Raw genomic sequence first — 23,478 nt, forward strand, 5'->3', positions numbered from 1 at the left:
GCCAGCTCCTTCTGACCTTTTCAAGGTGACACTCCAGGGACATCTCCTCCGAAGGCTCCCCTCCCTTCCTCACCAGCCCCTCTCCAGGACAGGGGATGCATGTACAGCTTGCTGTCCCCACAGCTCCTCTGTAAATCCTGTGTGTCCCTTGCAAGACTGAATGTAACTGAGGACTCTATCTTTTGTCTCCCTCTGTAGGCTGCTACCTCTTGGGTAGCAGGGACAATGCCTGGTTATCTTTGCCACAATACTGGGTACAGGCTAGGCAATCAAGAAAAGCTCTGTGAGTAAATGAGGACACAAATAAACACTGAGCCCATGATCACAACATTTAGGAGTCAAACGAGTCATGCTGATGGGACACTGTGCGATTTGGACCGAGCACCGAACTGGTGCTGGGTGGGCAGCCTCACAGCAGCCTGGAGGTAGCACAGACACCTTGGCTGCCCACACACATGGCTCCAGGGCTTGGGTCTCAATGGCCCTTGCCAGGACATCTGTTTGCTAGACAGCAGGCTCTGAGACAGTCTCTGAAGGCGTCTCAAGAGCCCAGGGCTATGAATTGCAGAAAAGCAGGGACTCGTTAAGACTGGGGAACAGCAAGTTCTGTCCTCCTGTTCCCCACCAGCAAGGACTCCCACCCTTGACGGCTAGTTTAGCCTCCTGGGACCACAGTCCCAGCACAGAGCCAGTCTCCAAGACCCTTTATCTTTCTCACGAAGTCCCAACCAGCCAAAAACCTATTGCTTCAAGTGCCGTGAGGGGCAGGACGCTTGCATGGAGGGCCACCTGTCAGTACTTGTCTGGTGGGAGCTGGGTCCTGTTCCAGTTGCTTCCTATGTGTTTCCTGTTGCTGATGTAACAAATCACCACCAACACAGTGGCTTGAAACAACACGTGTGTATTATCTTCCAGTTCTGGCGGTTAAAATACATAAAATCAAGTTGTTGTTGTTTTATTTTTTCTCCAAAACCAGCAGGGCTGTGCTCTTTCTCGAAGCTCTAGAATCTATTTCTTTGCCCTTGGTAGTTTCCAGAGGCCACCTGCCCTCCCCAACTTGTGGCCCCTTCCTCCACCTTCCAGGCCAGCCACCCAGTGCCTTCGAATCTTTCCATCCGCCCTCCGCTTGTATTATCACCTCTCCTTCTCTGCCTCAGACCTTCTCACCTCCTTCTTAGAAGGGCCATGTGAGTACCCTGTGTTCACCTGGACGATCCAGGATCATCTTCCCACCACAAGACCCTTAATCACATGTACAAAGTCCCCTCGGTCACGTAAGCCCGTCCATCTTTTCACAGGTTGTGGAGATGAAGATACGGACATCTTTGGGGATGGGGTATCATCGGCCAACTGCACCATTTACTTTAGACATTATTTGTGATACACGAGTAGTTTTCCATTTATACTGCTTTACAAATCAAATAAAACTAGACATGACAAAGTAAAAACTTTACTAAAAACTCTCCATTCCAATCACCACCACCTTCCCACCAAACATATTTAGGGATATAAAAGTGTAACATACTTTATACGCGTGGGTGTAGAGTTGAGCCTTCACACTTGAAGGTATGTTCGCAGTTTCTGCCAGGTTAAAGATGAAGAACGGTGTTTTCATCCTGGGAGTCAGGGTTTGGGGAGGGAGAGGAACCTTCATTAAAACCATGTTGTCAAGTTTCACATTTAAAGCTACATCTGTCTGACTTCCCACTGATAGAGAATATACAAAAACGCTTTACTGAATACTTTTTCCTCTCATAGTCACAGACATTTACTCAGAACCAAGAACAACAACTTCTTTCCCCGCTGCTAACACGCGGCATTCACAATGCTTGCCAAAGCTTTGAGGAAAAAGCTTAAATTCTTCATCACGATTATACATCGGTTCTCCACCAGATGTGCATCACTGTCACGGGAGAGCAGCTGGGAAGAGGGGCACAAGGGCACTGAGTTCGTCGGCACAGCCCTGCAGTGCCCATCGCAATGGCTCATGCCATGTGTGATTCGTTCTTCAACGGCAGTCAGACTCTCGGACCATGTGTCTCATCCAGACTCTCTTTGGCAAACCCATTAAGTCAATACCTGCCTGGATCATGACCTGCTTGCTTCTTTTATGTGATTTCCTCCCCAGCTTTCCTACCTTCAGTCATAGTGAAGCATTGTGCAAACATACGGCGTATCTTTGATCAGTTCTTCAAAGCAAGTGTTTGTCCCTATAACTAGGCTGATCACTTGCAAACAGACTGTCTTCCGACTTTTTCCAAAAACACTGCTGCCTAAACCGCAGTATGGTTATTTTTGTAATTGCTATTTTGAAGCTCCATTTCTTGACTTTTTAAAAAAAAACCTCTTTAAACTTATGTAAATCCTTTATATCATAACTCAATCCTCAGTGCAAAGCACAGTCTCTGGCTCAGACAGGGCCCCCTTCCTTTGCTGAAGGAATGCTTCCCATGTACTTGATATCCCTGTCGGTATGCCACTGAGGACTTTATTTTTTTAAATATATTTTTAAAAATTCTTTTTAAAAAAGATTTTATTTATTTATTTGACAGACAGAGATCACAAGTAGGCAAAGAGGCAGGCAGAGAGAGAGGAGGAAGCAGGCTCCCCGCTGAGCAGGGAGTCCGATGCAGGGCTCCATCCCAGAACCCTGAGACCATGACCTGAGCCAAAGGCAGAGGCTTAACCACTGAGCCACCCAGGCACCCCGAGGACTTTAATATTGTATTTAGGCCAAAGTCTGTGAGTGTTAGATATCTTGAGTATTTTATTTATTTCTTAAAAGATTTACTTATCTGAGAGAGAGAGAGTGGTGGGAAGGGGCAGAGGGAGAGGGAGAGAGCCAGATTCCCTACTGAGGGTGGAACCCCACCTGGGACTCGATCCCACCATCCTGAGATCACTACCCCAGCTGAAACCATGAGTCAGATGCCTAATCGACTGCACCACCCAGGCGCCCTGGTATTCAGAATATTTAAAATAACGACAGGAACCAGCGGCATCCAGAACATCCCTGTGAAGGGCTCTGTGCAGGAACAACAGCATATCAGCACTCAACAAGTCCGTCTGCTCCATTGGACTGTGAGCTCCTAGAGGGTCGGAACCGTGTTGTATTCATAGGTGTAGCTTCCAAACGCGGCATGGTGTCTGGCCTCTAGAAGTACTGGGTCAGTGCTTAAATAATTAGCATATTACCCATGGATTCAGGGCCTTATCAACTTCCCCTCAATGAATTACACTTTGGTTTAGTTGAGGCAGGAGAGCCTCGGAGCAGCCCAGAGTTCCTGAGTCAGGCAGAGGCGAGTTCCAGACTCTATCACATGTAGCGATTTGGCTCTGGACAAGTAACTTCTGTTTTGTAAAACCTCCAGTTTGTCCTTTTGTAAAATGGGGATAATAGCAACCTCTTTATAGGTTGTTATGAGGGCAAAATGAGATTATGAATGTAGAGCGATCAGCACCATGCCTCAAACAAAATGCTCACAAATGCTATTTTGTTATCACCACTGAATCCCAAACAGACTGCAAACACGTAAGTGCGGGCTGGTCACCTTGCTTGCCACATCTCTTCGTTGGCCACAGATTCCCAAGAAGATGGATCAAACCTGCAGTTACAAGAAAACAGTGACATTTTTCTGCTGGCTACATTTATTGCTATGGACATGTAATCCTTGTTTTATAATCTCACAGGGCAAATAAAATAGGTTGGATCTTGAAGTACTGATAGGGATGGAAATAATAAACTTCTCCTAAAAAAGTCTGATCGCTAGGAATTTGAAAGTTTGGTAAATGTGTTCTTAATCTGCATAATGAGCCCCAGAGCCCCATGGGAGCGGACTAAGGATTAGTGGGAAGAGGCTGGAGGCATGGAAGAGCCAGCTGTTCCTTAAGAAGTGCTAGCTGGGCAACAGGGATGGGGCGACGTCTGGGTCGCTCTACGGATGCAGCCAAGAACCAAAGAGCTGAGAAGCAGGGCGATCAGCCTGAGAGAAGGGACTCCTGGCTTTGCTACCATCATTGCTGGAGCCAGGATGCTGCTCACTGGACACTTGCTAAACCATCTGCTGAATTTTTCTTTCTCTTAATTAAACTTTCTTATTATGTGTCTTTTTTGATGGAATGGACATAACAAGTGGTGTTGGGTACTTGTACTTTGGCCACCTGTTTGCAGAAAAGGTTATATTCTTTCTTTCTTTTTTTTTTTAAAGTGAGTTCCAGATCCAACATGGGGCTCAAATTCACAACCTTGGGACCAAGAGTCATACGCCCCAATGACTAAGCCAGCCAGGTGCCCCAGAATAGATTATTTTCTAACTTTTCCTCATGATGGTCACTGAGTGCTTTGATAGAGACCTACTTATCCATCTCCAGTTGGTGCAATGTGGTCTGATTGCTCATAAATGGATCCAAAACCCCTTTGCAGCATTTTTCATATCATCTTACCTGTTCCTGAATTATAAGCAATAGTTATAAAATCTTTAAATAATTCATAACTTAAAAATATGCAAGGGAGGCCCATTCCTATCGATGGTGACTCAATTTCCATGGGAGAGAGTCAGCTCTGTAGAGATGCTTATAGGAAGACTGATCATCTCCCAGAAAACATAACGAGGCTAATGACGAACAACTGTGAAGAACAAGTTACTCATCAAGGGCCAATCTCCCCCAGAGAGAAGTTATATGCCGTTCCTAAAGAATAGGGTAAGTTCATGCATTGTGCAAACTCTCATGAGACACAGAGTATCTTGCAAAGCTCTATTCCTCAAAATGGATGTCTTCCATTTTGAGAGTGCGAGACAGAGGATGACAGACAATATGGCGTCATGAGAGCTGGAAGTGGAAGATGCTGTGCCCCAAACTGTCGGGGAGCCCCCTCAACCACAGCCCCCCTTGCCCTCCAATCTCCCTACTGTTCTTTAAACACGAGGACAAGAAATACATGTTCTCTATTAGGATTCACACAGGCAGCAAATAACAATATTAAGAACTAATTAAAAAAAATAAAAAAATATGCATGGGCATCTCAATATTTAGTAGGTTTTTTAAGCACACAAAACTGCTATGATCTGATGAAAAACACAGCTGCCATTCATACCTTCCATATTCTTCGGTCCAGTTATAGATATTTCTTGTAAGTTTAATCCACTCCTCAGGGTTGAATACAATCTCTGAAGGAACTAATTTGTCACAAGAGCCCCAAGGCCACAATGAATAGTTCTTTTTCCAGGTTGGGTCACCTTCATGAATTCCTATGCAAACAAATGTTTTTTTTCTATTGAAAACAGAAAAAAATATATATATTTTAACTCAAAGTTCTAAATGTTAATAAATATAATTTACAAAGGGTCATTTCTGACTCCTTAAACCATTGTTAAAACCATGCGTGAACATTCTGGCTTATTTAAATCTTTCCCATATGGGCTGTTTAGACTTTACATTAGTGTAAAAAAGCTGTCTGGGGGAGCTGGGGTAAGTTAACTCACAAAAATGATAAAACTGATCTGTTCATAACATTGTAAGAAATCACGTGGGGACAAACATTGTTAGTGTCCATTTCTGTGGCCCTGTCTCACAGTAAACAGACACTTTGACACCTTTTTTTTTTTTTCCATTTTACAGGTGGAAATATACAGCTGCATTTATTTCCCTACTTAGATGTCTCCTTCCTCAATTCCCACTGCCCTTTATTTTTTGTCTTTTTTATTATTACTGTATTGTACTTATTGTTTGCATTCACAAATCTCCCTGAGTAGCCCAGAAGCACCTGAGGATAGGCTCTCTAGCTCTAAATTAACTCTGAGTCACACATAGCACAATGCTTAGCTAATTCACAATATTTGCTGAATAAAATTAGTTAAACTGAATAAAGTATGAGGATCTTTGAATCCTGCAAATATCAGGAATAGAAATGGTTTAAATAAGCTTGGTTCAAACTCACTATAACTGAATAGCTCTATTCAATTTATGGTGTAAGCCCGAGTAGCTATTACTAAGTATCGTGAGGGGCGGGGAGCATATTAGAAGAAAGTACTTGAAAGTGGAAAAACTTCATGAACTTTGAAATGAGATACTTTTGGCATAGATTTTAAGGCTTTCCCCCACCATTTATGACCCCTATGATTTGGAGAACATTACTTCACTACCTGTGTCTAGTCTCCTCATCTGTGAAATGGGTATAACCCTTTCAGAGCTATTTAAGATTAAATGAGGTAACTGATACAAAATACAGTGTTCGAACATGAAAAGAGTTCTGGTTCTGGGGAAGATGGACTAAGCACACTCTCCCCTGTCTCTCCCACTGCGCACTAGACTTCGTGGACAGAATGTGTGGAATTGGAGGACTTGTAGACACCAGAATTCTAAGTTCCACCAAACCTGTGGTGAATTTGCCATCTTTCCCCTTCTGGTTCCCAAAATTTAGAGGGAAAGGAACATGTCTCTCTAATCAGAGGAGCTGTGGTTGCAAGAGCTGGGAGCAAACCCTCACTGCTCTTTACCTCCCTGTGTCCTCTGGCAGCCTGGTCCCAGACATAGATAGTCACAGAAAGTACGTGGCAGAAGAGGGAAATTAAAGCCCCAGTTTTCTGACCAGAGAACTGGAAAGAAGGCTCCAAGGTGGGGGAAGGGCCAGGGTGAAGACAGAAAGGAGGGAGGTCAAGACAGCAATCCCATAAAGTTGTGTATGAACTCCTGGCTTATCTCTGAGCTCAGTATGTGTGGATCTGACTGTTAACAGACTTTGAGAAATGAGCCACTGGACAGATGGCCACCCAGGTCCCAGACTGGGTAATGGGCAGCACACAGGGACTGATTTAGATAGCCCTCCAAATGCACTGAAAACAGAACCAACACTGGAACTATAGGCCTCAGAAGGCAGGTCAGAACTTGCAGCCTGAGATTTACCTGCTGCTAAACAAACAAAATCAACATTCTCTTTAGGATTTAAATAAGGCCCAAATATTCAAAATGTCGAGGATACAACCCAAAATTATTTAGCATATGAAGAACCAGGAAAATCTCAACTCACATTGGAAAATGCAATCAATAGATGTCATTTCCAAGATGACACAGGTATTAGAATCGTCAGACAAAGCCTTTAAAAAACCTGTTATAAGCATGCACCAACAAGTAAAGGCAAGTACTCTTGAAATGAATGGAAAAACAGAATATCTCAACAAAGAAATAGAAGATATGAAATGGAACCAAATGGAAATTACAGACCTGAAAAATACAATGATGTAAATTAAAAATTCACCAGATGGGCTTAATGTTGACTGGAGAGAGAGAGAGGGAGAGGGAGAGGGAGAGAGAGAGAGAGAGAGAGAGGATAAGAAAGAGAGAGAAAAAGAGAGAGAAAGTGAGAACTGGCAGGTAGGGCACTTGAAGACAGATCAAGAGAAATAATACAATTTAAACCAAGTACAATAAGACTAAAAAAAAAAATGTACAGTCTCAGGTATCTGTGGTCTGATGTTCATGTCATCAGAATCCCAGATGGAGAAGAGAAAAAATGTAAAGCATAAAAAGTAAAGAAAGAATGTCTAAAAAGCTCTCAAATTTTGTGAAAGACACCCTCTTACAGATTTAAGAAGCTCAGTGAACCCCAAACAGATTAGACTCAAATCCATGCCAATAGACCATAATCAAACCGCTAAAAACTGAAGACAAATAATCTTCAAAGCAGCCAGAGAAAAACAACACATGGCACAGAGAACAACAATTTGAATGACTGTGGATTTCCCAAATAGAAACCATGTAGGTCAAAAGAATGCAAAATAACATTTCTGAAGTGCTGGTAAGGGGGGAGGGGACCAAAAAACCCCCCATTAACAACTCAGAACTTCATATCCAGAATTCTTCAAAAATGAGGAAGAAGTAAAGACATTTTCAGATAAAGGAAAACTAAGAGATTCACTGCTAACCATCTTGTCCTAAAATAAATGCTACAGGAATATCTTCTGATGAAAGAGAAATGATACAGAAGGGCAACTGGACAATCAGAATCAAAAGAAAGGCAACATATCTGGCAAATATCTGCATAAATATCTTGGACTATTTTTTCTCTTAAATTTGAAAATGTACATATGATAGTTGAAAACAAAAATTATCACGGGTCTAAGATACATGACAACACAACCAAAAGTGGGGAGGTTAAAGGGAATTAAATGGCAGTAAATTTTCTATATTCCACTTGAAGTAGCAAAATATTAATCCTGAGTAGACTGTGAAGCGTTCAGTACATATACTGTGATTCCCAAGATCAACTGCTAAAAAAAAATCTACCAAAAGACACACTAAAAATCTCAAAAAATAATTTAAAATAGAGTACTAAAAAAATCAGATTTCCCAAAAATAAGGCAGGAAAGGGGAAGCAGTGGACTAAAAACCAGAGAGAACTGAGAGCAAATCATAAAATAGTAGACTGACCTCTAAATATATCAATATTTGCACTAAAAGCAAATGGTCTAAATGCCCCAATGAAATGACAGACATTGTCAGAACGGATAAATAAAACAAGACCTGAATAAATGCTATCTACAAGAACCCCACTTCAAATATGATATAGGTGGTTAAAAACAAAAGGATAAAAAAATATACTATGAAAACACTAATCAAATTAAAACAAACAAAAAAACCCAGAAGAATTCTTTTTTTGTAAAAACAGAGAAGATGTAAATGCCATTCAATAGCATTTTCAGCTAATATGAGGACAATCTGACATTTATATGCCAAAAAGAAGTAACAATATAAAACCCCCCAAGAACCCTGTCTCAATCCCCTGCCCACCCTTATGAAAAGTAACTCAAAGTAGATCATTGATCTGAAATGTAAAATAAAACTATTAAACTCCTAGAAGAAAACATGAGAAAATCCTTGTGACACAGCATTAGGCAACGAGTTCTTAGATGCGACACCAAAAAGCATGATCCAAAAAAAGAGAAAAGTATAATCTGCAAAAGAAAAAAATGATAATTGGATTTCTTTGAAATAAAAAACTTTTATCTGCAAAAGACACCTCGAAGAGAATAAAAAGTCAAGCTACAAACTATATGAATCATATTATTTGACAAAGGATTTATACCTAGAATACATAAAGAACTCTTAAAACTCAATAGTTAGAGAAACAATCCAATAATCCCATCCACATTCACACACAAACCTGTCCATGAATGTTTATAGCAGCTCTATCCCCAAAGTGCAAACAGCCCAAATGCCTTTCAACAAGTGAATGGATAAAGGCACTGTGGTATACTTCTACAGTGGAACACTACTCAGCAATGACAAAGAACAGACTATAGGTACACACAACTCGGATGGATGTCAAAGGCATTATGCTAAGTGTGATATGCCAGCATTCAAAGGTTACATACTTCGTGAATCCATTACATGACATTCTGGAAAAGGTATAATGACAGCAATGGAGAACAGGCCAATGGTGGTGGGGGTGAAGGCCTTGGGGACAGTGTGACCACAGAGGAGCAGCACAAGGGGAATTTCTGAGGTCATGGCTCTGTTCTGTATCCTGATTGTTGTGGGAGTTTACACAAGTGTACACACGTGTTGAAATTCATAGAACTCTACATAAAAAAAAAAAAGGATAGAATTTTACTGCATGTTAAAATAAAATAAAATAGTAAGTGTTACTTACTATTGTTCCTTCCTTGTAAAAAGTACCCATTTAGAGAGCTTTCATATGATACTGATGGCTCAGTGCCTGGGGGAAAAAGTCTCTATCAAGTGCCTCTCAATTGTTCACATCCTCTGACTTAGTAATTTCACTTCTGAGAATATCCTAAAAATTCAAACTTCTGCCCCCTCCAAAGAAAAACTATACACACAGTCATTTAAAATAGTCTATAATTTTACCATGGTTATAAATTAGGCCATGTTAAATATCTACTAATAGTTCCATTCCTCTATTATTAAAATATAGTACATGTACCTACTAAAAATATTCAGAGTGTGTAAAAAGCATTAAAAATGGTTTTATGATATTTATTAAAAAAAGGATTCTTCTGCATTATGCTTTCAACTTTGTAGAAAATATGCATTTTTATTTGTATTTCTGGGTGACAGAACCGTTTTTTCTAGTTTAAAAAATAATTTTCTTTTCTTAAAGATTTTATTCATTTATTTGAGAGAGAGACACTGAGAGAGAGCATGAGAGAGAAGGTCAGAAGGAAGAAGCAGACTCCCCATGGAGCTGGGAGCCTGATGCGGAACCTGATCCTGGGACTCCAGGATCATGACTTGAGCCGAAGGCAGCTGCCCAGCCAACTGAGCCATCCAGGCACCCCTAAAAAAATCATTTCTTATTCTATAATGAACAATGCTACTCTTTAAAGTAAAAATTTTATTTTAAAACTGTTACCAATCAGCAACATTAATCATGAGGTCCTGGTTAGTCAAAAATATTAACAAAAATTGATGGCCCAGAAAGTTCATCACCATGTTATATTGTAATAGCCAAAGTGCAGAAACAACAAAAGTGTCCAAAAACAGAATATTTGTTAAGTCATCATGCAGCTATATAAGAATATTAAACAGTCAAGAAATGACAGTAATAAAGGCATTTTTCAGAGTACATGGGGACATGTGTCTGACATGATACCAGGTGAAAAGAAACTGAACAGGCAACTAAATATGATCCCAGCTAGTACAGTATGACTGTGTGAGAATGGTTAAGTGTTTGTGTGAGCACATAATTGATGGTAAAACTGAATCGAATTCCAAAAAGTTTACCAAGATGTTAAGACTATGACATCTGTCTTAAAGACAGAGGTTACTGCTCTTTACACTTACCTGTCTGTATTTTTTAGAGCTTCCAAGGAGCATACAGCATTTCCATAACGAGGCCAGGCCTCATCCATGGCTATGGGATAACACCCTTGACCATCTGGACCCCCCCACACACACTCATCCCTTCACCGAGCCATCTAAGCCCTGTGCTCCACACTCACTGGGCCACCCCCAGTTTCCCTAGAGCTCAGCCAGCCCTTTCCAGGACTTCACACAAGCACTTCCCTTGAATCAGCGTTCTCCCGCCTGCTTGGCAAACTCCTAGCTTGTCTTTAAGTCCCCAACATTTTGTCCATACCAACACTACCATGCTTCCCGGATGACAGTGTAATTTATCTGCTTCAGACGTCACGCACGGCCCGAAACCCTCCCTGAAAGACCACAAGAGCAGGGGCCGTGCCCAAGCGTCCGTAGCTTGTACAGTTGTTGGGGCATCTTGGCCACTCAGTGCTTATTAAGTAAATGAGGAAGGAATGTCACCAGGCAGAATTAATTGCTTCTTCATCCATCTCCCCATTAAATCACCCATTCAGTAAACACAAAGCCTGGCCGGTGTAGAGCATATCCCATTATATTATAGACAGTTACATGCATACCCATGTATAGATGCAACTAGACTGTGGTCTCTCTGAATCTGGAACTCATCTCACTTTACTGCCAAGGCCTAACATGAGCTGGAACACAGCAGATTCAATAAAAGTTTGTGGGGTCACATTAAATAAAATTCATCCCCCAAAATTCCTCTTTATGGATGTTAATGGCTCTTGGTATTTCATTCCAAAATAGAACAATTAAATGTTACTCTCATAACACATTGATACCAATTACTTACTGTTTCATGAGCCACAGTAAACTCAGGCTCTGAACATCACATATCATATTCTTAGTAAGGGATAATTTAACTTGGGAATTTAGAGAGAATTTTTCAAGTTCCCTTGGTAAGAGAATAGAAACTACCCAATAAGTTTTCTTCACACCCTGGACAATCCCAAGCACTTTGTGGCTAGGAAAAATGTTCAACACTGTACCACTGAAGGAGTTATTCATTCTTGACCTTAACTATGAATAATTTTATATTCTTAAGTATAGAATTCATAATTCTCATATGTTATCTCAGCCAGCATAACTGTAGGTGTTTTTATTTACAAAAATGCCTTATCCTTTATTAAAAAAAAAAAACTCCTTAGGCTATTTTTATATAGTGATTATTCCTGGAAAACATTTGCTTTACACTTAAAAGGGGGCCACAGTGTTGATCAGGGGAAGCTATAATTGCTTGCAATCCACCTGCAATGATTTCAAGTAGACAGGCACATCTCCAATTTCTCTGAATTGTACTAAGATCTTATTTGCTATTCTTGTTAATCTGTCTTTATTTTTCCTTTACCCAGAACAATAACATTTATTTCTGCCTGGCCTCATTTATGCACAGATATTCAATTTAATTACAAAGCTAATCTCATCGGTGACAGGAAAATAGGAGTAGAAAATTGGTCTTTTGGATGAGGCACAGCTGCTACATAAACAATTTTAGAAAAGCTTAAGATTTTAGAAAAGCTATTATATGAAAAGAATGCTTACTGTTTATTTATTTCAAGAAAATGATAAAGATTAAACGTGACCATTCCACTAGGTAATACTCCTTCCACAGGATTCCACCGGTCTCCAGGAAAGTTGACACCTGGTAAATGCTTCGCCATCTTGGGTAAATACCACTCATAAGTCATCATCTATCAGAAAAATAACAAATGATGTCATATTTTTGATACACTTGTTAAAGAATCAAGTTTATAAAGTATAATGGAAAAGTTTGAAGATATAGATATACTCATTAAACATTAATATCACAACTCACATATGTGGCACTGACTTCTCCTCTAATGACTTAAACCTTGGATTTCATTTCTTAAGCTGTGACTATTATTGGTAACATAAGCACCCTGTTTGATCTCACCTCCGTGCATCTGACGGACTACCGAGAATGATCTTACCCCATTCTCCTAGCTAGAGGATGTGTACCCAACTTTCAGGCCAAGCTCAAGTACCACTTCCTCTGTGATGCACACCCTGCCCCCAGGTTCCACAGCAGAATGATTGCTCCTACAGCACTTTGCACCTACCTCTGTCACAGCTCTGACCCTACTCCTCGCTCACCTGTGAGCTTCTAGAGGGAAGGGACTATGTCTTCAGCTCTGTGTCTCTGCACCTAGCACAGGGCCTGGCACTGACTGGTTCTCAAATTCTGTTTGCTGAATGAAATGTTTAGGGTGGCCAGACAAGAGATACAGAGATGTGTCATTATTCTTTTGTTCATGCATGTACTCAAGAAACAAGTATTGCTCACCTACAGTGAAGAAGATAAAATACCTGCACTTGAGCCGCTCAATGCGTGATCATCTAGACCTCAAAGACAAAACCTCTTTTGGCTAAATTATGTGACTTTACTAGTACATCCAAATTAGCTACATATCATCACATGTTTTGGGGGGATTTTATTTATTTATTTGACAGAGAGAGATACAGCGAAAGAGGGAACACAAGCAAGGGGAGTGGGAGAGGGAGAAGAAGGCTTCCCCTTGAGCAGGGAGCCTGATGCAGGGCTCGATCCCAGGACCCTGGGATCATGACCTAAGCCGAAGGCAGAGGCTTAACCGACTGAACCACCCAGGGGACCCTCCACATGTTCTTTTGATTGAAATAAATCATTGATATCAGGAAAAATCACTTTCTCTTAATTCTATACTTATCTATACTTTTATATGTACAGATTTACTTTTTTTAAAGAAAAGACTCCTATTTACACTTTCAAAGCTTTGTTATAGTTTAGATACCCTCTTTTGAACAACTATGTTTATGTTTTACTTGCTTTATACACGTAAGTTAACTAGAAATGACAAATTACTTTTAATCTAGGTATATTTTATAAAAACTCAAAATATATTTATTTTATTTTATTTTTTAAAGATTTTATTTATTTATTTGACAGAGATCACAAGCAGGCAGAGAGGCAGGCAGAGAGAGAGTGGGGGGAAGCAGGCTCCCTGCTGAGCAGAGAGCCCAATTTGGGGCTCGATCCCAGGACCCTGGGATCATGACCCGGAGCTGAAGGCAGAGGCTTAACCCACTGAGCTTCCCAGGCGTCCCTCAAAATATATTTATTGAATTAGATTTTATTACCCAACAGTTTCAGTTCTTGGGGATACTAACATTAATTCTATACTTTCTACACACTTTGACCTCAATAGCTCTCATATAATTCTCAAGGCAACCTTATTGTGTGAGAATAATTACATTAGACACTGCTGATTGCCCACTCAACAGCTAAAACCCTCTTCTCCCTCACACAATCCTGACTTGGATCAGGTGAAGTTAAATGCTTGGGTCTAGTCTTTCTCCTCTGCTAGAAAGTAGTTTAGGAATGGGCATATGACCCACTACTGGGAAGGGAAGGTCTGCTAGGGGCTTCTGGGGCACATGTTACTCTCAGCAGAGAGAGAGGAAGGTACAGGGAGAGAGAGAGAAGGATAGAGAGGGAGAGGAAGCGAGTGGAGGGGAGAGTAGGGGAGAGGCACTTTGCTCCATTTTAGGACGTGATGTTTGGAACTGGGCACTCATCGGTTCAAGATGGATGGAGAAAAGTGGCCCCAGAACGCTGACATCACTGAACTGCTTATATTATTCATCCTAAAACCTCCTATCTTCAGACTACTTCTTATGTGAGATTAAAAACTGCATAGTTTAAGCTACTCTCAGGTATTTTGTTTCTTGCATTCAAAAGCATCCTAACTTATATGATGATCATTTCCATTTTATAGATCAGGAAACAGAAGCTCTGAGAGGAAAAAAAATCATTAGCCCCGTGTCACACATCCTGGAAGTGACAGAATGAGGACTTGAATTTAGGTCTAATTAACTTTGAAATCCATGCTTCTCAACGATGGTTGCTGCCATCCTGATTTTAAGTACTTAAAATCATGGTGGGATACCATATTATGAACGAACAGCCTAGCTTTTGTCAGAATCTACACTGAAGATCAAATTAATCAACTTGAGTAAATGATATAAATGCAAACTCCTTACAAAAATGTGTAATGTGCAAATTTCCCTATATTTGCAAATCTGTTTCTATAGTTTTCTTCAAAAAGTTCAAATTATTCATTCATTCAATAAAATTTAATAAATATTATGCCTAATAATTTGCTCAATCAAACTAATCATAGTATTAAGATTAGTATCAAGATGAGGAATTTCTCTTTCCCTGATGACTGGTCTAAAAACACCAGAGATAGATTTGTTCCCTTTTAAGTATTTACAGTTTAAATTATAAATCTTACATAAAGCTTAAATACATTTCTTCAGTTCCAGAAGACTGTTCTAATAGACCTGGAAATCTTCACAAGTCCTCTCCAAACATATTTTTGTCATAAGGCCAAAAGTTTACACACAAATCCTATAGCAGAACTGTGGTTAATAATTTCTATTTTGAATGAAATGTTTACTCATCTGCAGTATAACTTATTTTATTTTTTTAAATATTTAATTTATTTATTTGTCAGAGAGAAGGAGAGAGAGAGAGAGAGCACACAAGCAGGCAGAGAGGCAGGCAGAGGCAGAGAGAGAAGCAGGATCCCTGCCGAGCAAGGAGCCCGTGGGGACTTGATCCCAGGACCCTGCGATCATGACCCGAGCCGAAGGCAGTGGCTTAACCCACTGAGCCACCCAGGCGTCCCTGCAGTATAACTTATTTTATATTCAACCTAATGTATTTTAATCCTGGGACCAGTAGGCAGTGTTAATTTGAATGGCTGGGTTGGCTGAATGTCAAAGAACTTTTTTTTTTTTAAATTTAATTTATTTATTTGACAAAGAGAGAGACAGCTAGAGAGGGAACACAAGCAGGGGGAGTGGGAGAGGAAGGCGAGGCTTGATCTCAGGACCCTGGGATCATGACTCGAGCTGAAGGCAGACACCCAACAACTGACCCATCCAGTCATCCCAATCAAAGAACTATTTAAAAATAAATTTACTGTGGAAAGAACCAAGATGCCCTTCAGCAGATGAATGGATAAAAAAGATATGGTCCATATATACAATGGAGTATTATGCCTCCATCAGAAAGGATGAATACCCAACTTTTGTATCAACATGGACAGGACTGGAGGAGAAATAAGTCAAGCAGAGAGAGTCAATTATGGTTTCACTTACTTGTGGAGCATAAGGAATAACACAGAGGACATTGGGAGAAGGAGAAGAGAAGTGAATTGGGGTAAATCGGAGGGGGAGATGAACCAAGAGAGACTGTGGACTCTGAGAGACAAACTGAGGGTTTTGGAGGGGAAGGGGTAGGGGGCTGGGTGAGCCTGGTGGTGGGTATTATGGAGGCCACGTATTGCATGGAGCACTGGGTGTGGTGCATAACAATGAATGCTGGAACACTGAAAAGAAATAAAATAAAATGGAAAAAATAAAAATAAATTTACAGTACAGTACTTTCATGGTTTGTCATGTGAACTAGAGACCTAATTATTATTTGACTCTAACACAAAAAACATAAATTCTTAAAACATTCAATTTAGATGAGAAGGAAGCAATTCATATGGCTTATACCATTAATTAAAGTAAACAAAAGAACATGATATATATTCTACCTAAGAGTAATTGTGAAAACTATACCCATCTACCATTAAAAATTAGTTTAAAAAATACTTGTTTTACTGTTACTATATTCTAAGTATCTTCTTTATATACTTACTTCCTGATCCACTAGTGAAATATCTGGTCTCAGTCCCTCACAATAATGCATGTAACGGAGAGAATTCCCTGGCAAATCTCCTCGGAGTAAGATAATTGCGTCACGAGGCATAGAGGCTAGAAGGTTCTTTGCAAATTTATCAATCACGTAGTTTGTCCTTTGGTCACAAATGCTAAATAAAACGATAATGAAACATTAAAATAGCAACATACTGCTACAGTTTGTACAAGAGTGGGTTTATTTCCTGCTACATTCCTTTCCCATCACACACTCTACATGTAGTATTTCAAAGTAGTCTAATTTGTATCTTCTAAGAAGATGCATATATTTGAAAAAAGAATGCTGTCATCTGAAAGAAAAAGAGAAGGAACTAATTGTGCAACTAAATAAAAATTAGTGTACTGCTTTACTGCTGGAATTTATAATCATTTCTATAAAAAGGGAATTGGTTAGTGCTCAAGATAAGTCTTTTTCACTAAAAAGAAGTAAGGCTTCTGATTTCACTTGGAATTAAGGTAATTTCAAGTCAATTCCAGTTAGACCAAAGAAATTATCAGAAATGCAAAAGGAAATCTGGCAGTTTCCAGCATAACTTTGTGTAGCATTGGTTTAACTCTCTTGCACGTAAACTTGATCCTTTCGATCACTTCCCCAAGCCACAGGCTCCTTGGGGTCCTCTCTCCCTTCTAGACAGAAAAATCATTTGGGAAGAAGTCCAATGAGAAGGAAGGGAAGGAATAGTTGGTTGAATTGTTTACTGTTCTCCAGGCATTTTTTGCTACTGCCAACAACAGCTGTATAACTCCTTTCAGTGATAGAGTAGACTTTGTAACTTTAAAGAAAACTGGCATGAATTCTGAGGGCTTCCCATAAAAAAAGAGAAAGACTAACAGAGAGCAAAAGCATCAAAAAAATGGAACAAGCATTGTCCTTCCTGTTATTATCAGGTCTGTCACATGTAATGGTTCTAAGAAACTCAGCCTAAAGTTAAATCACTGGGCCAGCATCACGCAGCAAATGAACACCGCTAGAAACAAAATATTCACCCTTGCCTTTGTAGTTGATGCAACCACTCCCCACTGTGATTCCCTACTTTGCAGGGTGATGGTTCCCATTCTGCCCCCTAGCAAAGTTGCTATCTATTTCATACCCCTGGGACAAATGCAAGAATTAAAACAAAATAAAACTGCCTAGCCTGTGCTAGTAGCCCTGGTGTTGAACCTGGGTTGCCCTAAAGACCCAAGTCAGGAAAAGACTGGGGCAAAACAAACTTGGGAAACACAGTGGGTTTTGTAAGCCCTTGTTGAGCAAGCTATGAAGCTGTATCTGAGACACACATTCCCTCTCTACCAGACCTCCTAGTGACGCAGGCGTCCTAACACTGGCTCTACCCTGGTATTATAAAGAACATCAGTTTTTAAAGTTAAGTTGAAAGGGGAAATTCAAGTGCCTAGGTGGCTCAGTAGGTTAAGTATCTGAATCTTGGTTTCTGCTTAGGTCATGACCTCAGGGCCATGAGATCAAGTCCCTGCATCAGGTTCCCCATTCTGAGCAGAGTCTGCTTGGAATTTTCTCTCTCCTTCTCCCTCTGCCCCTCCTCCCGCTTGTGCTCTATCTCTCTCCCTCAAATAAATAAATAAATAAATAAATCTTAAAAAAAAAAAAATAAGGCAGGGGGAAACTGAACCTTTTAAAATACCAATCAAGGGGCGCCTGGGTGGCTCAGTGGGTTAAAGCCTCTGCCTTCGGCTCAGGTCATGATCCCAGGGTCCTGGGATTGAGCCCTGAATCAGGCTCAGTGGGGAGCCTGCTTCCTCCTCTCTCTTTGCCTGCCTCTCTGCCTAGTTGTGATCTCTGTCAAATAAATAAATAAAATCTTAAAAAAAAAAATACCAATCAAATCTCATTACAATGAAACTCCAGTGGCATCTTCCACTGTTGTAATGTTTACTCAAATACTGCTGGAAATGAATGAACTCTGATCTAAAATTTGGACATGTTTTATACCAGACTGAGATTTTCACTGGCAATGTTATTCAACAGATTTTGAATAGATACAGAGATATATATCTCTATATATCTATCTCTGAATGCCTAAGAGTTAAGAAACTTTTAGAACTTTATTTCAAAATAATTAACATTCACTCCTACGGAGTGAACTAGATAAGGACCTGGTGTTACTCAAAAGATGAAATCTTCGAAGCATAAAAGGGAGTTATTTTAGGACATAAAAAAGGCCCAAATGTCTTTACTCTCCATCTAAGTGGTATTTTAGATCATGGACTTTTATTATATCCTCCAGACCCTACCAAGTATCTTTAGGGTTCCTTAGAGGAAAATGTACGACTAGTTTACATGACCCACCCATGCCCTTGTTTACAATGCCCTGAAACCACACAGCATGCACAGTGAGATTCTGTTCAAAAGTTTAAGCAGCACTGCCTTTAGACTCAGCTGTCTCACTCTGAAAACCAGAGAAGGTTAAATGGAAATAAAGCCCAAGACTCTAAATATCCATGTGTCTCTTGCTTGAGTGCTCCTTCCATAAAAATAAGCATGTGTTACCTGAAATTAGAATATATTTGGTAAATTATAAAAAGAGCTGCTGAAAGCCACTCCAGACACTGAAGCCCCCTGACATTCAGTACTCGGTTACTCTCAGAAGCCAGCGCCGCCAAACCCAGGCCCGCGAGGACGGCCACCACCGCGTTGCTCTGCATCCAGAACCTCTCCACCTGTCAGAGACATGCAGACAGGACATCTGGCTGACTGGTTATGGCAATCAGTCAGGTATTGTGGATTTAACAAATACACTATGTACCCTGAGCTGCTTAAGCCCGTGGTCACTCGGGTCTTGTTTGCGGACTTCCCCAGTGCAACTCCTTGTAGCTTTATTTTCCAATTTTCAAGCATTTCTCCTTTCCAGTTGGACACATGAAGCTCCCTTTTTTGGATCCACATATTCGTTTCAATTCTATGGCATGCACCTTGAACTCCTGGCACTTGAGAAGTGGAGATGGAGAAAGGCTTTTTTTTGCTTTACTTCTGAGGTCTTCTACGTGGGGAAGCGCCCCTAGTGGGAGAGCCCTCACTTCTCCCTGTGAGACTGTAAGCACTGAGCTGAAAGGGAGTCTGCCAGCCAGGAGTGAGCTTGCATGGCCCTGCCCTTTACCCCCACCTCTTCCTCTGGGAAGTGATCTGCCCACAGGATACACATGTCCAGGACAGACCCTTTCCGTGTGGCCCCTGCCGGGCAGGTGAGGGGTGCCTGTGACAGGGCAGGGCGGTAGGGTTGGTGGGATAAGTCCATCCATTCTGGAATGCAGTAAGAGGAAGCACCCTGCTCACAGATAGAAACCACCTTCTCCCATCTCAGCATTCCCAGTATAAAGGGGATTCGCCCGTTGTAGTTGTCCAGGTTTATCTCGTTTCTCAAGTGACTCAAAACTCAGATGATCAAGAAGGGTATTATTTACGAGGCCTCTTGAACACACAAATAGAAAAGAGTTGGCTTGAGTCACTGAAAAGGAACTGTCTCCATTCATAGTTTCTACTACAAAGAGGAGAATTACTCCAATCTCAGAAATGGCAGCCAGGGGAAAACAGAAACGTGGTGGCTCTTTTGCACAGCACTGAGACCGCTGAGGTAAAAACCATGGGAGTGTGTGCATGAGAGCCCCCAGCTACAACCTTTCTTTCTTTGCTGTTTGTGTGTGTGTGTGTGTGTGTGTGTGTGGTTTTTTTAAATTCCAGGAGATCTTCAGGAGTACTTATATCTGCAAGCACACACATAAAATAACTAACTTAAAACTACATTACCTTTATTTTTCTACCTAACTATTGTGTTAACTAATTGCTGCATTTTTCCCCCCTAAAAAAAAGGCCTCAGTCTTAATTGGTTCAAGAATTTGACTTTCGATCTATAAAAATTAGCTGTTTCTGAGATCAGCTGCTCTTCTACAAGATTCATAAAAATAAATTTGTACACTCTCCACCAAGTTTCTGGACAAAGGATATATCTAAGTAAAACTTACCACACCCATGAAAAGTGGTTTTGATATATCTAAGTTCGCTCTCCAAGCAAAGAACAACGAATAAATGCAAAACATTCCAGTAAAAAGCCATACCAATGATGGATTTTGTCTGTCCCTATAAAAAAATTAAATATGTCCAAAATTATTTATATGCATGAGTATCAAAAATATCACATAGTTTTAAACTACAGGAAAAAATTAGAGCTATAAAACTTTCCATACTTAACTGTGGACAAAGAAAGATCTCAGTTTAAAAAAATTTGAGCTGGAATAAATAACTGAAATAGAGGACTCCACTACACACTGTATTACATATTACAGACAACTACACTTGGAACTATGCAGCAAGACATACAAAGTTCAAGTTCAGAGAAGAAATGCAAATGATCAATCTTGTTAAATTTAAAATGTAATTAAACAGATCTGTACCCCTGAAACAAATAACATATCACATGTTAATCTAAAAAGATGTAATTAAACATATGCACAACAGAAGAATAATTTCATGCCTCAAAATCATAACGATTTTAAAACAGCAAATCTCAGTATTGGATGCAACGGATGCAATTGAATGAGCACATATATGAGTACAATCCTTGAGAAAAATTAATTTGGTAACATATATCAAGAGCCTTAAAAATAATCACAGTTGGGGCACCTGGGTGGCTCAGCCGGTTAAGCATCTGCCTTCGGCTCAGGTCATGATCTCAGGGTCCTGGGATAGAGCCCCGCATCGGGTTCCCCGCTCAGTGAGGAGTCTGCTTTTCTCTCTTCCTTTGCTCCTCCCCCCTCTCCCGCTTGTGCCCTTTCTCAAATAAAATCTTTAAAAAAAAAATCACACTCACTGACACAGTAATTTGACATGTGGGCATAAATCTTTAGGCAAAACCAGAAATGTGTATAAAGATTAAACTATAAAAATGCTTTAACATAGAGGCATCTGGGTGGCTCAGTGGGTTAAACCTCTGCCTTCAGCTCAGGTCATGATCTCAGGGTCCAGGGATCAAGCCCCGCATCGGGCTCCCTGCTCAGTGGGGAGTCTGCTTCCCCTTCTCTCTCTGCCTGCCTCTCTGCCTGCTTGTGATCTCTGTCTGTCAAATAAATAAATAAAATCTTTAAAAAAAATGCTTTAACATTACTTATATTAGAAGTGGAAGCAATCTGAAGATTCCCAAATAGAAAAACACTTAAGTTAATTCTCCTAGGTCGGAGAAGAGAATTTTATACAGACATTTAAATGACCTTAAGTCTTTTTACCATAAGGGCAAATGCTCACAATATAATGTTAAGTGTCAAGGAAACAGAAATATAGACGTATGTACATATACAAATTCACATAAAATACTCAGGTTAGAAAGTAAATGGACAAAAATAATGGAGGTTAAGAGTGCTGTTATTTTTTAGGTTTTCTTTTATCATCAGAGGTTACTTTCTTCTTCAGAGGAATTCAAATAGTTGTTTACTTCTTTTGCAATGCAACAATAATGAGTAGCTATAGGCACAGTATGGGATAAAACCAGAAGTTTAAGATATTAAATGACTTGGTTACTTAGATTGTAATCTACTGCTCAATCTTCCAAAATCATTAATTTATTATCAGGAAAAAAAAAACAGGAAGAAGGTAATATATATTTGCTATAACAGAAATTATTGGAGTCATTTATTTGGAATATAAAATAATACTGGCAATGTTCTTCAAGGGCATATTGAAATATGAATTGAATTAATGAATATGGGAAAAAGAACAGGAAAATAAATTATATTACTTACTTTCTTGCTAAACATATATTTGCCCAAACTGCGAGGCCTTGAATGTTGAGTGAGAGTTGGGTCCTCATACTTGTTACTTGAGAACTGTAAAACACAATCTAATTTATTATGGATAGAAAATGAAGTTGGTTAGTTCCAAATACAACATTCTTTGTAAAATACATCTGATTATGCACTGAGTAGTTTTTTTGTTTGTTTGCTTGTTTGTTTGTTTGCACTGAATAGTTTTGAGGGCTGGAGGCAGATGTTAAATTATTTTGTCTTCTTTAAAATTTGGGAGAAAAAGTACCATAAGAAAGAGTTAAATGGTTCTAAGATGTTTTCTAATTATAATATTTGGTTACCAATTTATAATATTTGGGATAGGAGCAGAGCAAGTAATTCTTCTGTATTTGTAATACTGGTATGCTGTATTGATAATATAGTAGAATAATAATAATAATAAAGCAATATAATAATATACCAATTATAATAATATAATAATAAAGAAAAATAATAATAATAATAATAATATGAAACCAATCTGGATCCCCAACTGGTTTAGTAAGAAATCATGTGAAATGAATTTTTGAACTTCTGTCAACAGTGTAGACACAGCCTCCTGTGATTTAGCAAGTGAAAAGAAAATTAATGTGGGTTGCCTGGGTGGCTTAGCTGGTTGAACATTCATCTCTTGATTTTGGCTCAGGTCATGATATCAGGGTCATAGATTGGGCTTGCTTGGGATTTTCACTCTCCCTCTCTCTCTGCCCCTCCATCCCACCACCTCTCCTCCTCTAAAATAAATAAATAAATAATAAAGAAAATGAAAAGAAAGAAAGAAAAGAGAATTAATGCAAATAATTTTCTGGAGATCAGATTATTAAAGAAGAAAAAAAAAAGACAAGAGAGGTGATCTCCAATCATTCTTCTTCCTTAAAAGGCTTCCTTGTTGTCCAGGGGCACCTGGCAGCTCAGTCAGTTAAGTATCCAACTCCTGATTCTGGCTCAGGTCATGATCTCAGGGTTGTGAGATCAAGCCCTGCCTTAGGCTCCATGCTGGGAATACAGCCTGCTTGAGATTCTCTCTCCCCCTCTCCTTCTGCCCTTCCTCCCCACTGTGTGTAGGCATGAGCTCTCTCT

At 39.9% G+C, this 23,478-nt stretch overlaps 1 protein-coding gene across 2 annotated transcripts in view; it reads right to left on the reverse strand.

Annotated features, from left to right (window-relative positions):
* Positions 1 to 23,478, reverse strand: part of TMEM260 (transmembrane protein 260) — a 67,997-nt gene that overhangs the window by 3,371 nt on the left and 41,148 nt on the right. The window contains exons 8-15 of one of the 2 annotated variants that reach the window (XM_032875315.1): positions 22,357 to 22,440; positions 20,587 to 20,701; positions 19,118 to 19,287; positions 16,553 to 16,724; positions 12,382 to 12,530; positions 5,096 to 5,272; positions 3,552 to 3,605; positions 1,526 to 1,616 (exon numbers count right to left, since the gene is read on the reverse strand). In XM_032875315.1, the coding sequence (XP_032731206.1) occupies positions 1,526 to 1,616; positions 3,552 to 3,605; positions 5,096 to 5,272; positions 12,382 to 12,530; positions 16,553 to 16,724; positions 19,118 to 19,287; positions 20,587 to 20,701; positions 22,357 to 22,440 (1,012 nt within the window). The remainder of the gene's footprint in view (positions 1 to 1,525; positions 1,617 to 3,551; positions 3,606 to 5,095; positions 5,273 to 12,381; positions 12,531 to 16,552; positions 16,725 to 19,117; positions 19,288 to 20,586; positions 20,702 to 22,356; positions 22,441 to 23,478) is intronic. The other variant, XM_032875316.1, reaches the window with a different exon arrangement.

This window comes from Lontra canadensis, unplaced genomic scaffold (genome assembly GCF_010015895.1).
Source record: "Lontra canadensis isolate GAN:19392208 unplaced genomic scaffold, GSC_riverotter_1.0 scaffold55, whole genome shotgun sequence".
NCBI lineage: Eukaryota > Metazoa > Chordata > Mammalia > Carnivora > Mustelidae > Lontra > Lontra canadensis.